This window comes from Cordyceps fumosorosea (genome assembly GCF_001636725.1).
Source record: "Cordyceps fumosorosea ARSEF 2679 chromosome Unknown scaffold_18, whole genome shotgun sequence".
NCBI classification, from domain to species: Eukaryota; Fungi; Ascomycota; class Sordariomycetes; order Hypocreales; family Cordycipitaceae; genus Cordyceps; species Cordyceps fumosorosea.
This window is the reverse complement of record NW_017387318.1, coordinates 509,281-523,793: the sequence shown is the minus strand read 5'-3', so window position 1 is coordinate 523,793 and position 14,513 is coordinate 509,281. Positions and strand designations below refer to the sequence as shown.

At 54.5% G+C, this 14,513-nt stretch overlaps 6 protein-coding genes across 6 annotated transcripts; 4 read left to right on the top strand and 2 right to left on the bottom strand.

Moving 5' to 3' along the window:
* Positions 1 to 244: 244 nt before the first annotated feature.
* On the top strand, positions 245 to 1,388 carry ISF_06847 (pyruvate formate lyase activating enzyme; the record flags this gene model as incomplete). Its single annotated transcript, XM_018850451.1, has 2 exons — positions 245 to 508; positions 615 to 1,388. The coding sequence occupies 2 exons, from the start codon at positions 245 to 247 to the stop codon at positions 1,386 to 1,388; spliced, it is 1,038 nt and encodes a 345-aa protein (XP_018702491.1).
* A 739-nt stretch (positions 1,389 to 2,127) lies between these two features.
* ISF_06846 (hypothetical protein) lies at positions 2,128 to 3,060 on the top strand (the record flags this gene model as incomplete). Its single annotated transcript, XM_018850450.1, has 1 exon — positions 2,128 to 3,060. One exon carries the CDS (start codon positions 2,128 to 2,130, stop codon positions 3,058 to 3,060), a length of 933 nt encoding a protein of 310 aa, XP_018702490.1.
* A 245-nt stretch (positions 3,061 to 3,305) lies between these two features.
* Positions 3,306 to 4,157, bottom strand: ISF_06845 (adaptin ear-binding coat-associated protein 2; the record flags this gene model as incomplete). Its single annotated transcript, XM_018850449.1, has 1 exon — positions 3,306 to 4,157. One exon carries the CDS (start codon positions 4,155 to 4,157, stop codon positions 3,306 to 3,308), a length of 852 nt encoding a protein of 283 aa, XP_018702489.1.
* Positions 4,158 to 4,920: 763 nt separating this feature from the next.
* ISF_06844 (coatomer beta' subunit) lies at positions 4,921 to 7,750 on the bottom strand (the record flags this gene model as incomplete). The annotated part of the gene is made up of 5 exons (XM_018850448.1): positions 4,921 to 5,878; positions 5,927 to 6,487; positions 6,554 to 7,439; positions 7,491 to 7,575; positions 7,733 to 7,750. The coding sequence occupies 5 exons, from the start codon at positions 7,748 to 7,750 to the stop codon at positions 4,921 to 4,923; spliced, it is 2,508 nt and encodes an 835-aa protein (XP_018702488.1).
* A 2,001-nt stretch (positions 7,751 to 9,751) lies between these two features.
* ISF_06843 (serine/threonine-protein kinase) lies at positions 9,752 to 11,958 on the top strand (the record flags this gene model as incomplete). Its single annotated transcript, XM_018850447.1, has 4 exons — positions 9,752 to 9,779; positions 9,892 to 10,023; positions 10,091 to 11,634; positions 11,755 to 11,958. The coding sequence occupies 4 exons, from the start codon at positions 9,752 to 9,754 to the stop codon at positions 11,956 to 11,958; spliced, it is 1,908 nt and encodes a 635-aa protein (XP_018702487.1).
* A 1,122-nt stretch (positions 11,959 to 13,080) lies between these two features.
* Positions 13,081 to 13,605, top strand: ISF_06842 (hypothetical protein; the record flags this gene model as incomplete). Its single annotated transcript, XM_018850446.1, has 1 exon — positions 13,081 to 13,605. The coding sequence occupies one exon, from the start codon at positions 13,081 to 13,083 to the stop codon at positions 13,603 to 13,605; it is 525 nt and encodes a 174-aa protein (XP_018702486.1).
* Between the last annotated feature and the right edge of the window lie 908 nt (positions 13,606 to 14,513).

Below are 14,513 nucleotides of genomic sequence, written 5' to 3'. Positions count from 1 at the left end.
AATTGTTTGCGAGTTGATCCCAGTGACCCTAGTGGGACCCCTGCCAGCATCTTGCTTGGTGGAGATGATTCCCTGCCTTGTTCATCAGCGGGCCGTAACTTTCCATTCCCAACACATCATCTCTGGCGTCCGTACCAGTTGTTCGTATCAGTACGCATCCGCCACGCACCAACGCTTCTTCTATCTTCCAGTAACCGGCTTATTATGGGACAATTATAATCGGTCCGATGACAACCCTTTCAACATGATGCGCATCAAACGCGCCTGCCGACCGGTCCTGACGCCAACAGCAACGCCCACGGCGACCCAGGCCAGGCATCTCCATCTGGCTCCTCCGTTTCTCCTTGACAGCTACGTGCCTCGCTATCAAATGCTAGGGTCCCGCGAGGCCGCACAAAAGCGATCGAGGGCCTATGCCCACCTACGCAAATGCAACCTCTGTCCCCGTTTGTGTGGCGTCAACCGCTACGAGACGACAGGCATGTGCCTCATCGGAGACAAGGCTAAGGTCAATGTCATAGCTCCTCACTTCGGCGAGGGCCCCCCCTTGCTACACCCGGTCACACAAAACCTGCTCACACCGATGAAAATTCTTGGCAGAGCCTTGCATACAGGGACACAATGGCAGCGGCGCCGTCTTCATGAGCGGCTGCAATCTCCGCTGCGTGTTTTGCCAGAACCACGACATTGCCCACCAGCGCAACGGCATGGACCTGACGCCGGAAGAGCTCGCCGAGTGGTACCTGAAGCTCCAAACGGTTGGCGGCGTGCATAACATCAACATCGTCACCCCTGAACACGTCGCACCGCAGGTGGCCCTCAGCATCCTCCACGCGCGCGAGCTCGGGCTCCACGTCCCCATCGTCTACAACACCTCGAGCTTCGATTCGCTCGCCTCGCTCGAGCTGATGGACGGCCTGGTGGACATTTACCTGGCCGACTTCAAGGTGTGGGAACCGAGTTCGTCGCGGCGCCTGCTCAAAGCGGACGACTACGCCGCCACCGCCCGCGAGAGCGTCAGGGCCATGCACGCGCAGGTGGGCGACCTGTGCTTCACACCCGACGGAATCGCCAAGCGGGGCCTCCTAGTCCGGCATCTGGTCATGCCCGGCAGCGAGCGCGAAGGCGCCGCCATCATGCGCTTCCTGGCCCAGGACGTCTCCAAGGACTGCTTCGTCAACATTATGGAGCAGTACACGCCGCGTGCACACGTTGGCAAGGCGAGGCGTGGTGCTGCTGCCAGGGCTGGTGGTGGCGGCGAGGCGCGGTACCAGGAAATCAATAGACCGGTCAATGACGACGAGGTAGCTTCAGTGCGCCAGGCCGCCGAGGCGGCGGGGTTGTGGCGCTTCAATGAGCCGCCCAAGCATGAGGGCTTTGCCATCTGAAAAGGGTGACTTACAAGGACGACTCTCACGCCGGAGCCGAACGTGTGTCTCGGACGGGTCAATCCTTGCGCTGGGCATGCATCCTCTTTAACACAGCAAACGGATCTTATGAGATGCAAATAAAGCGCAATGCTAAAAACCGCTCAAAGCCGTCTCAGCCCTTGCTGAACCACAAAGGATCAGCCAGATGTTAACCAACAGCGGCAGCAGACAAGATACAACTAATCTTGGTGGGGCTTCGACAGCGGCTCCCCCGCAGCCTTGCAGAGGTTCCGGATCAGTTGCGCCCGCTACAGCGCCCACGCAAACAATCCAGAAATGAGAAACTAGTATGTTCTGTATGTAGTAGTTCTGTGTTAAACAATCAGTGAGGTTGCCAAGCTAATCGTATAGCGGCCGCCCTATACTCTTCGGTTCCTCTAGGCTACCACCCTCTTGTCTCCAAGGCCCGGAGTAAAGTTACACCATGTAGAACAATAGCTACCACGAGTTCGCACATTCCCTGGCATTTTTTTTCTCTTTGCTTTGTCCCCCTTCTTCTTCTCAACTATTTTGGTGGATGGAAACGTCACACGTAGCGTCCCGGACATACACGAAACGAGACAAACATACACCAACATATCACCAGCGTGAGTCAACAACACTAACAATCCAGCATCAACAAAAATCGCGATCAAGATGGTCACAGCAGTCACCCATCGAGATCCTGCAACGTCACTCAAACCCCAACCCCAACCCCATGCAGCAGCAACACCAGCAGTCGTCCGCCCCGAATCCGCGCCGCCGGACGTCACGGACGCACTGCCTCCTCGCACCACGCCCATACGAGGAGATCTACCACGAGCAGGCCTACCTGTCCGCGCACCTACAGCAGAAGATGCAGCGCGTCGAGGGCCTCATTCGCGAGTACTCGGCGGCGCAGGCGCAGCTGAGCCTCGGCGCCGAGGGCAAGACGCGCCGCCGGCTACGCAAGCTCCTCAACCTGCTGCGATGCAAGCTCGAAGAGGCCTCGGAGCAGGAGCGTGCGATCTTCGGCCGGCTCGGCGAGCTGTACATGGAGCAGAGTAGCAGGGATACGTGGGAGCGAGCGCGTGCGGCGGCCACAGCACCGGTGGTGCTGGTGGCTCCGTCAACACCGACGCCGGAAAACGACGATGATAACGTGTCAGTCCAGAAGCCCGAGATAGAGGAGGAAGAGGAGGGGGAGGGTACTGCCGCGCCGGTGACGCCGTGCCCGAGCTTCACCCTGTCCGAGTGCAGCGTGGCGAGCTCGCCCGTACCCGTGCCGCCCGTGTACACCGCGGACCCCGGGCGGGCGGGCTACCAGGCGGTCGCGCGGTGCGTGACGGCAGATTATCTTGAGAGCATGCCGGAGGAGAATATGGAAGACACGGCTGCGGCCAAGACGCCGACGGCGCCGCAGCACGCAGCCAAGGAGGATGACGAGCTGAGGCTTTGTACGCGGCAAAGCAGCAGCAGCATGCCCGAGGTCGGGAGCCTCGAGCACTATTACGTGCAGCGCGAGGCGATGTCGCAAGACCACGGCAGCGGTAACGACGGCGAGGAGGGCTGCGCGAGCAGCGGCGACGAGGGAGGCGGTAGGACGGCGGTGAAGCTACGCTCCTGTAGGCACAGCATGCCAGTGATGCAGTTTACGTGGCCCGAGGTATGAACGAAACAAGGTATTCCCAGATGTACAGCACTATAATTCATAATATGATGTCTTTATTTTTCCATTATTTAGCACCCTCCAATAAAGTTATCCCTGTAAAATCATGCCCGTTGCTGTGCCCGCCTTTCTCTCAAGACTGTGTAGTAGTTTGCCTCTATGAATTTCTCTTCTCTTGGTATAGTTACTGCGCTCATATTATCGAAATCTTTTGTTAAACAGCAAATGAAACGAGCCCGGTTCGTGTGCTAGGCAAACTCTCCGAATTGCCCGTCGTCAAAGCCCATGGCCAGGAGCGATTTGCGCTTCGACTTGACGTCCTGGGCACTCGGCGGCGGCGGCAACGCAAAGCCACCACTTCCTTCCGACTTGCTCGCCTCCGCCGCTGACGACGACGCTGATGACGACGGCGGAGGCGGCGGCGGCGCAAGCGCAAAAGACTGCAAGCTCGCACCAGCCTCCCCTTCCTCTTGCTGCTGCTGCTGCTGCTGCTGCTGCTGCTGTCTCCTGCGGCCAAACTTGCCCCCGATGTTAACCGTGATCGTCTCGCCCTCCTTCAGACTGTAGTCCTTCGCCGGTGCTGTCTCCTCCGTCTTCCCATCCGCGCCGCTTCGCTGTCGCTCCCGCCCCCCAGCTGCCGCCGCCTCCAGGCCCAGCGCCCTGCGCGCCTCCTGCAGCGCGACCGCAAAGTCAAACGCCTCCGGCCTCTCCTCGAACCCGATCCCGAGCGTCGCCTTCCTTCCCTGCGGATCGCGCACCGTCAGCGCGAAGAACCGGGAGCTGTCCGTGGCGGGCTCGACCACCGCGGGGTCCGCGTACGGCGCGGCCGCGAAGAGCTGGCCGGTCGCCGGGTCCTCCAGCACCACGTCCACCTTTATCGAGCTACCACCGTCACCGGAGGAGGAGGAGGAGGAGGAGGAGGTCTCGAGGATGCGCGCGCGCGCGGAAAAAATCTCCGAGGTCCAGGAGGAGGCGACGTGGCCGCGCATAGAGGTCAGAGGCGGGATGGCGTAGACGTGCACGCGCGGGGCGACGAAGAGGACGCGCTGGATGGCGTCGGGCGGCAGCGCGGCGCCGGTCGCGGGATCGAGCAGCTCCATCGGGGAGGAGGACAAAGCAGACGGTGGTGTGCTGGTTGATTTTGTTTGGTTGTGGCCTTGTCGCTTTTTGAGGCGGACTGAGGGGAGGCCTTGTTGCGTAATCTCGTTTGATACGCCTGGGCTGACGGCGGGGCGGGCGGGCGGACGGACAGGAAGCCGCGCGACCAGCGAAAACAACGGCGATAGAGATTCCAGACAATGGGGTTTTTGGCGAGGAAAGGCCAGAGAATTTTGGGAGTGTGTAACGGACTTTGGAGGTTGTCGTGTCTGATAAGTATCTGCCGGCTTGGCCCTCCGCGGGGTCGTATTCTTTGGCGGGGCGCACCGCAATATCCTGACTGGTCCGTGTTCAACAGATACAACTCCAAGGCTACAGCGTCCCAGCAGGTGCTACCTCCCCTTGCTTATTTATTTATGTATGTATTCCTAGTGGCTAAACCATGTCACTCGCCATTCACCTTCTCCACGGGAAGCCTAGATAGGCAGTAATTGGTGCAATAACTTGCTGCCTACATACATAGGCCCTCCCAGTCAGATGCCACGTCGAGTGACACGCAACTTTATTTACCATTGCACGGAAACGTAATGCCATTAAGCTACTGAGAGGCAGAAGCTGTAGTCCTTTTGAACTCTCTACCGGTAACACCCAACTTGTATAATTGTCAGCCCGCAACCCGTCCTAGCTGTAACTTCATTTATTTTGCACGAATTCAGGCATGTCCCTTCTTCTTTTCCAACGAAATCAAATACCCATATCATGACCCTACTCATCATCTTCGTCAGCCTGAGCCTCGACCTCTTCCACCTCCTCGTGGCCATTCACTGCAACAGGTGCAGTGTCGATAACCGAGCCACCCTCCGTCTCGAGCTTCAGCCAGGCATCCCATTCAGGAAAGAGATCATCATCCTCGCCAGGAAGACCAATTAGCTTAGCTACTCGAGCCTTCTTCGATTTTTCTAAGCTTTCCTTCCACGACGTGACAGCACCCGCAGTCAGGCTTGGTTTGTACGTCTGTGTAAAGAGTACCGACTCGGCATATCGCTCCGTCTTCGCTAGAATGTTCTGGCACTTTTGCACATCTCCAAGCAGCCAGTAACATGAAAAGGCCACGTTATTGGCGGCCCTTTCCTCAGCTTGCGCAGCTAGCTTGGTCAAGCCGTCACGATCACCAGTGGAAGAATGGAGGAGGAGGAGTGACCCAATGTCCTTGGCCTGTGTGAAACACTCAGCAGCCAGCGCAACATCCCACGCGGCAAGAGCTGCATCTCCTACAGTCTTCCACTTGTGCTCAACATCGGCGGCGCGGGCAAGCTCCAGGGCAATATCGAGTTGGTTTAGGCCAAGGGCAAGATCAAATTTGTGTTCGGGGTCGGTTGCGACCTCGAGAGCGAGCTCCTTGTGACCCTGCCCCTCAAGAAATCGGGCAATCTTGTTAAGCTGGTCGTTGGGAATGGTGGGCAGCAGTTCAGCCGCAGTCTCCATATCTTCACGCAGAACAAGAGTCTGGTACTCAAGAACGGGCAGCGACAGAGAGAATGACGTAACGTTGACATCTTTGTCGGCAAGGTAGATTCTCGAGTCTCTTTGGATATAGCCCAAGACGTACATAGCCTTGTCAAAGTGTGACACCGTGTAGGTCTGGTCACCGACTAGGTAGTTAAGACGGTTGGTGCTATTCGTGTAGATAAAGCAGTCGCCAACCCATTCACCGGTGCGTACCCTATAATACGTTAGAGGTTATACTACTCATCGCGGTTGGGATACTCACGTCTCACTGATGTCGGTGACGACCTCAAAAGCGGCCTCCACACCGTCATCCTCGACCTGGCCAGCCTGGACAGCCTCAACATAACTCTCTCTGGAGAATCGTAGCACGTAAAAGGTGTCCTCGCAAGCAATAGCGACAAGTTCGCCACTCTCGGACCAGTAAACGTGCTTCGGTTCAACCTCGATTCTGCGAACAAGGCCGCCGGTGGCCCAGTCAAAGAATGAAACGCCGCCCTGTCCAGTCACACCGAGAAGAACACCACCCGTCAAGCCATCCGCCTGAAATCCAACATCAAGGCCACCAGACTTTTCGGCAAAGTTTTTATAGATCTTGACTGTCGTCGGCGTCTCGCGAATGGCGAAGTCATTGCTATTCTCCTTGGAAGCCCAGACAAAGTCAAGAGCGGAACCGAACGCTTTGTTACGCCACGCCAAGGCGGTATAGATGATATATTCGCCATCGCCACAGACGGCAACAAAACGTCCGTTGGGCGAGTGGATCAGAGTCTGAGGGTAAACTTCGCAGGTTCCGAGGTCCTTGGTCGGGAGCGAAATGGGATCGCTGTCCTTGATTTCAGTATCTAGCCCCATATTAGCGAAAAGAAACCCTTGGTCAACCTCTTCCTACTTGCCTCCTTTAATGATTGAGGAAACAACCTCGTTGTGCTTGGCCCAGATAAGCTTGCCTGAAGGGTCCATGGACACGGCAGGCTCTTCACGACCAAGCTTAACAACCACGACACCATCGTCGTAACCAGCTGCAATGCATTGCTGTCCTTTTTGGGAAGAGACACACCAAGCACGCTCCATGCTATAGTTGAGAGACGTCTCAAAACGATAGGTATTGGCGTGCCAAACTCGCAGTGTGCCGTCCTCTGAACCAGAGACAATCACTGGCAGCTCGGGGTGATAGACTGCAAAGGATACATTGTGCGTATGGCCCTCGAGTGTCGCAATCAGCGACTTAGTTGTGTAATCCCATATCTTGATTGTTCGATCATCGGAGGTTGTGAGAAGGTAAGGCTTGTCGGAATGGGGATAGTAGTCGACGTGATTGACACCCTTAGTCTCATGCGCTTCGAGGGTGAAGTTAGCGTGTGGCGAGCCGAGATTCCAAATCTTAACAGTTCTGTCTAGACAGGCAGAGGCAAAGGTGTTGGTGTCCTTCGGGTTGATGGCCAGCGACAGAATGTAGTGGCTGTGGCCCTCAAAGACGCGCACGCACTTCCAGCCCTTTTCCCAGTCCCACAGCTTAATAGTCATATCATCAGAGGCAGTCAGTACAAATGGCTGCGTCGGGTGGACAACAATGGCTCTGATATAGTCTGGGTGGGCTTCGAAGGAGGTAATCTTCTCAGACGTGTTGTAGTTGTAGACACGAAGCTGAAAGTCATCGGAACCGCAAACGATCCAGTTCTTGCGAGCGATAAATCTACCGGCACGGACGGGAACATCGGTCATCTCAAAGGTCTTGACGACCTGTTGAGTGTCGTAGGAGGTGATGTTGACGTTGCCTGGGTCGGGTCAGCAGAGTGTCGGAAGACAGGCTTGCACATGGACCGTACCATTGTACAGGGTCGTGAGCACCCAAGGCTCGTGGGGGTGAAAATCGATGCCCTTGACTCGGTCGCTGCGGGTGTAAAGCTGGCGCTATACAGGCATGATTGTCAGTGCCAATTCGAAGAGCTGGGGAGGTCGCGAGGGAGCAGAAGGCCAGATTGCGCCCCAAGAGACGGTCAAGTTTGAGCTGACCAGCGCCGTCGTCACGAGGGTGAACTTGATGCTCCATCGCAGAATTTGAGCGTACCTTAACGTCGAGCTTCATGTTGACGGTTTCTGTCCGCTACTCGCGACGTTGTAGAGGGAGGTAAGTTGCCAACGTTGAAAGGCGGCGTGGAGGATCCCCTGATAGTGGGGTTGGCGGGCTAGGAGTTGGGAAGGAGGGCAGGCAGGGTACGACCATGGGACAGGGCAGTAATAAGGAGGTTTAAATTTATGAGGATGGTTTTTCTTATTCTGTAAAGAATTCTTGCACTTTCAATGGCAAAATTTGAATAAAAATTGACGTAGCGCAGGCCAGCTCTTGCCGATGCACACAACGAGCCTGGCAGTACGTTTGGAAAATGTGGCCATCTGAAGCTCCAGGCCAGCTAAATTTTGGTGCCTAATTTCTCAGGCAATAAACCTTCACTTACACTGCCATTGGCAATTGCATTCTTCGATGCGAGCTTGTCTTGTAACAGAGATAGTGTTGAATAATTTTTTTTAAATTGTGGCATAAAATTTTGACTGAAAACTTGTACACTTCCGTGTTCGTTCATCCATCCATGGCCAAGGAGAATTGCCCCAGTTCAATTGTGTCACAGTTTAATTCGGCTTATCAACTTAAGGGGTTAACAAGCAACCGGCCATCATGGTATTGATTTGGGTAGAAAGTCAGTTTATGTTCCTAGCTCTTAAACTTATAGCAAACTTTCTTTGAATACTCAAAAATTCAAAGTTCACAAGAGTGAGAAGACAAGATAACAAACCGAGTAGCCAAGAGCCCTTGCTCTCTATGGGTAGCTTTTTGGATGCTGATTTCAACTGCACTATCAGATCGTCCTTCCATCTAAAAAAGCATGCTACGTTTGGCATTTTCGCTTTAAGAAATTTCAAAAAGATTATATACTAAGCAGCTAATACCATCTTTACCCCCCCTCCCCCGCATCTTGCCATTGGCAAGTCCCTACCAGTATAGGGTACTAGCCCGCGTCGCAGCAAGCATCGTTTGCCCACCCAAGACGTTCTGATACTTTGTAGCGTTATTGCACTCATTCGCGGTGCCCTACCATGAGCAAATCGGTCGCCGTGGCCTCTTAGTAGCGCCCTGCCATTGCACCCAATTTGCCACTTGGCGTCATAGGGGTCTGGTTTGTGGATGATGTTCTCAGCTTCTGACAGTCTGTCTTGTTGGCACTGTCGAGTTTGCACTGTGCGATACACCTAACTGCGGCATGATTTGCATCGATGATGACATGTTTGCACAGTGCGGCTTCCCTTCTGTCAACAACGCCCAACACACGCTGTACTTCGCAATTGCGGCGCCCAGGGTCTGGCCAGCGCCACATCATGGCTCTGCAGTACCAGCTACAGTGGTGCAGACACTGTGCCACCCACTGTCCTCGTACCCAGGTACAAGCCACCATGCCGTGTTGCACACCTCTCTGCACAGCCCCATCCGGCCCAGCCAGCAGGCCGGCCCAGCCCAGGCTCAGGTTCGCCCGGCGATAGCAGTACTCTAAAAAAAACCACCCTTGGCCTTTTTCCTGGCCTCCTTACTGCTGCAGGCCTGTGATGTCCCCATCTTGCTGTGCTTGGCCTCCACCAGTTCCGCCTCGCCCCTTTCGCCCGACATCCATCTGCTTTTGTCTCTTCCCATCTCATAATTGCCCAAGGTGCGCCGCTTCCCCGTCGCCTCTTACATACTCCCGCATCCTCTTAAATCCTCCACTCTTCATAGTTTCGCTGCCTCGCAACAGTGTCATCCCGCGGCAGCACGCACAAACCTTGGGCCGCACTTATTCCTATCCGCCTGCGGGGTTGCCGACCTGCATCCACCGCCACCTTTTCCCTCTCACGCCCTCGAGTGCTTGATTTAGTCCTTTCTATTTATCCGGCCACGACTCTGCAGCCCTGATTCGATTTCCATGCCAATTCGCTACCACTAGATATCTTGCCTACGACTTCCCCGCACCTCTTCTTGCACCCCGACGCTCTTCGACGCCCCTCTCAGGCATTAGCCCCGTCCGTCAACCAACTTCCCCTGCCACAACTTTCGCGACAAATGGCGATGTCGTGGAAACTAACAAAGAGTGCGTATATGAATCACCCACCTGCAGTTGAGCAGAGCGTCTTCCTGGATCCTCTGGAGTCTCGCTGTTATTCGCAATCTAGTGACGAATGTTTGCTGACCAACCTGTGCAGAGCTCAAGGAGACGCACTTGGGCACCCTGAGCCCATTCTCCCGATCCGCTTCGACCTCGACCATAACAGAAAAAGATGGCAAGGCCCAGCCCAGCCCAGGACTGGAAACTCCTGTCCCCGAGAATGATGCTGGTACGTCGCACTGAAACCCCACAACCGGCTGCTTTGTGTCACAAGCTAATGTCGATACGAATTGCAGCTCCTGCCACAGTTACGGCCCCAGAACCGACCGCCAAAGCGCCAAAGCCCGGTATCTTGATTGTTACTCTTCATGAAGGGCAGGGGTTCGCTCTCCCAGAAGAGCACCGCGACGCATTTACCTCACAACACCACGGTTCATTATCGACGAGCAATGCGGCATCCGTCAGGCCTGGATCCCAGCGTATGGCAGGGTCCCTGATCAACACCGGATCGCACCGCCCCCATTCGTCTGCTGGCGGCTTCTCCGGCATTCCTACCAACCACGGTCGCATATCCGGAAAATTCATGCCCTATGCTCTCATCGACTTTGATAAAGTTCAAGTTTTCGTCAATTCGATTCAAGGAAATCCAGAGAATCCTCTATGGGCAGGCAGCAATACGCAGTACAAGTTTGATGTGTCCCGTGTCACCGAACTCGTCATCCACCTCTACATGCGCAACCCAAATGCCCCGCCCGGCGCTGGACGCAGTCAGGACATTTTTCTTGGCGTCGCTCGTATCAACCCCAAGTTCGCAGAGAGACAACCATATGTGGACGACCCCAAGCTGAGCAAGAAAGATCGTGAAAAGGCTGCCGCTGAACATGCCCAGAAGCAGAACGGCGAGGGCCACAGCGGAGTAGAATGGGTCAATGTGCAATTCGGCTCTGGCAAGATCAAGGTTGGCGTCGAATATGTAGAGACTCGAGTTGGCAAGCTCACTATTGATGACTTTGAATTGCTCAAGGTAATTGGCAAGGGCAGCTTCGGCAAGGTCATGCAGGTCCGCAAAAAGGATACCAATCGAATCTACGCCCTCAAAACGATTCGAAAGGCGCACATCATTTCTCGATCCGAAGTTGCGCATACCCTCGCTGAAAGATCCGTGCTGGCACAGATTAACAATCCCTTCATTGTCCCCCTCAAGTTCAGCTTCCAGTCGCCCGAGAAGCTATACTTTGTCTTGGCTTTTGTCAACGGCGGTGAGCTCTTCTTTCATCTCCAAAAGGACGGCCGCTTTGACGTGAACCGGGCGCGATTCTATACGGCTGAGCTGTTATGCGCTCTCGAGTGCTTGCATGGATTTAGCGTCATCTATCGCGACCTTAAGCCCGAAAACATTCTTCTCGACTACCAAGGCCACATTGCGCTATGCGATTTTGGTCTGTGCAAGCTTGACATGAAGGACGAGGACCGAACGAACACGTTTTGCGGTACGCCCGAGTATCTCGCTCCAGAGCTCCTCCTGGCCCATGGCTATAACAAGACGGTCGACTGGTGGACCCTTGGTGTTTTGCTTTACGAGATGCTGACGGGCCTGCCGCCGTACTATGACGAGAACACGAATGAAATGTACCGCAAGATTCTGTCAGAGCCTCTGCACTTCCCCGATATTGTGCCGCCGGCCGCCAAAGATCTGCTTACGAAGCTGCTCAACCGCGACCCGAGGCAGCGGCTTGGAGCTAACGGCTCTGCTGAAATCAAGGCGCATCCGTTCTTCCACGCCATAGATTGGCGCAAGTTACTGCAGCGAAAGTACGAGCCTACTTTCAAGCCCAGTGTTGTAAGTCCCCTTGATACTACCTGTCAGAACTGGCCAGCATTCATTCAATCGGAATTCGTACAATCCACTGTATAAATAGTCTGCCTCGCGGTTCCATGATGCTAATGCTAATATTTGCAGGCCGACGCGTTGGATACTGGCAACTTTGACCGTGATTTTACACAAGAGATTCCAAAAGACTCGCTGGTGGATGGCCATCCGCTTTCGGAGACGATGCAGAACCAGTTCAATGGATTCAGCTACAACAGACCGATTGCCGGACTGGGAGACGCGGGCGGCAGCGTCAAGGATCCATCATTTGTGGGCAGCATCCCCGAGCATTAGTAGAATATGCAGGGACGATCTGGTTTTGCGAAATTTACAATGGGCGAGACCGGCAGTTGAGAACTTTCGGCGTTGATGTCTTTCCTTGTTTGCTTTAGCGGGCCTGTAGAAGAGATTCATCCACCTCTGATCGTGTGCGGCCGGACATGATGGATAGTTGAACAGGACTGTGGAAAGCAACTATTCAACTGGCGTGGCTATGCTTTTCAGTGGGCACTTGACCGGCGGGGATATAAGTAGAAATGAGCATTTCCTTGGTGTATTATTTTGAGTTTATGGATTCTACCATTGCTGTATTATTGGTGCGAGACCAATGCAGATTTATCTCTTGCTTTGTACTGTAATCGTACCAATGCTGTCTACCATGCGCCACCCTTTGGCGTATGTGCGTGGTCTCAGCCGCTGGCTCGCGTCGAAGGCATTGTGAGAACTGAGCTTATTATTATGATTTGTATCTGTGCAGGTCGCGACGTCGACCAAGGCACACGGGAGCCCCATCGGAACGTTCTCGGCTCCGCACCCATCTGCCGATCCCCCCAAGGCAGCATGATAAATTCTGGGGGAATGTAAGCAGTGAGAGGAGCTGAGATTAGAATGGGGTAAGTACGTTTCTGTTCGGTAGTCTGTAGGGTGACGAGATTCATAAATAGAGAACTACGTAACCTTGTAGAATATGTTGACGACGTTTGGGATTGAAGGCAATGTGATGAGTTGAAATGTGATGATGATGAGTTGAAGCTATGTGATGAGTTGAAGCTATGTGATGAGTTGAAGCTATGTGATGAGTTGAAGCTATTTGATGAGTTGAAGCTATGTGCTGGGCATATATGTGATTGACCGAGGCATGTTGGATGGACTAGAGATATTCGACCGTATCAATGAATGTTGGCCCGGCCAGAGGAACGATTAGTACTTGCCGGCATCAGTATCGGCGTCGAAGACGACGCAGGCCAAGAGCTGGGCTGAGAATGCATGGCACATGGCTGCATTTCCTTTTCGTAAAGGAATGAGTAACACTTTTATGTAGCCGAGCTATTGAACTATAAGTACCCCAAGCATACTGTCTGCATTACCCGGTCGATGTTCTGTGCCCATAAGAAATATATGGTCATCTCAGACATCATGAAACTTGCGTTCGCAACATCTATTCTTGCCGTTCTCTGCCTTGGCCCTCGTGTCTCGGCCGTGGCCATTGCCAGCGAAACCGCCGTCGACACACGAGGCGCCGCCGCGGCGCCGGCCAAGAACCCCATCCTCCTCCTGCACGGCGTCGGCGGCAGCGGCAACGGCTACATGGTGCCGCTGAAGCTGTACCTGCAGAGCAAGGGCTGCACCGTCTTCTCGCCGACCTACGGCGCGTACGACGCCTTTGGTCTCGTCGGCGGCCTCAGTTCCGTAGCCGACGCCTCGCGTGAAGTCGCGGACGCGATCCGCTCCGTGCGCGCGCAGACCGGCGCCGCCAAGGTCGACCTCATCGGGCACTCCGGCGGTGCCTTCCTCACCCTATACGCGCCGCTGTTCGAGGACGGCGTCGCGGCGAGCGTCGAGCGCGTCATCGCCGTGTCCCCGGCGACGCGCGGCACCGACACCTTCAAGCTCATGACCCCTGGCGGAGGCGCTGGGCGTCCGCGACCGGGACTGGCGTAGCCGGGGAACAAGGCGACGATCGTGGCGACGAGGTACGATACGGTGGTGACGCCATATGACACGGCGTTTGTGAGGGAGAACGGCGTGAGGAACGTGCTGCTGCAGGACGTGTGCGGGCTGGACTTGAGCGGGCATATTGGCGAGGCCAGCCCGCCGAACCTGTGGGGGATCATCATGAGTGGCTCGAGGAGACGCCGGATCGTAGGCGTCTTTGTGTCCCGTTTCGTACTCTGTTGTATGCTTGAATGCTATGCATGCGGTGACGAGTTGAAAAATACAGGATATACTATCGGGGGCTGTGAACTGGACTACGAAGTAAAAGATGTAGGATATTTTATCGGGGGCTGTGAATCAGTTTTAACAACGACCCGCCAGCTTTTTTATCCCTCTCGTTTGTCCAAATCCTCTTTGTTGATCAACTCCAGGTCCTCCTTCACTTACCACGCACGATGCCTTCACTGTTACGGCCCAACGCAGGCAACCCCTGCACGGACCCCTGTGATAAAGAACATATCGGTCAAGAGCTACCTGTATAAAGGTGCCTTTCCTTCCTGCTCATAGCTCAAATTCATCATCAATACATCTACTCTTTCCTCCACTTGTTCTTCAAGTCCAGTCCCTCTTATTTTGCCAATATTTCTTATTTTGCCCATCGGGGTTATTTTAACAATCCCTCCTATTTTGCAAATCTGACATAGAAGTCTTTTGCACTTACTGATTATCACGTCATATCACCTGCCATCCCCCGGTACAGAAGAACTGATGCTGATGACTATGTGCCGCCAGCACTGGGATCGCCGTTGAGAGACGCTGATTTACCTGGTTTTAAACCAAGTCAAAACTTCAGAACCTCTATTGAGAGTCCATCACGGTCGAGCCACAACAGAACCGTTTGGTTCTATACTCAC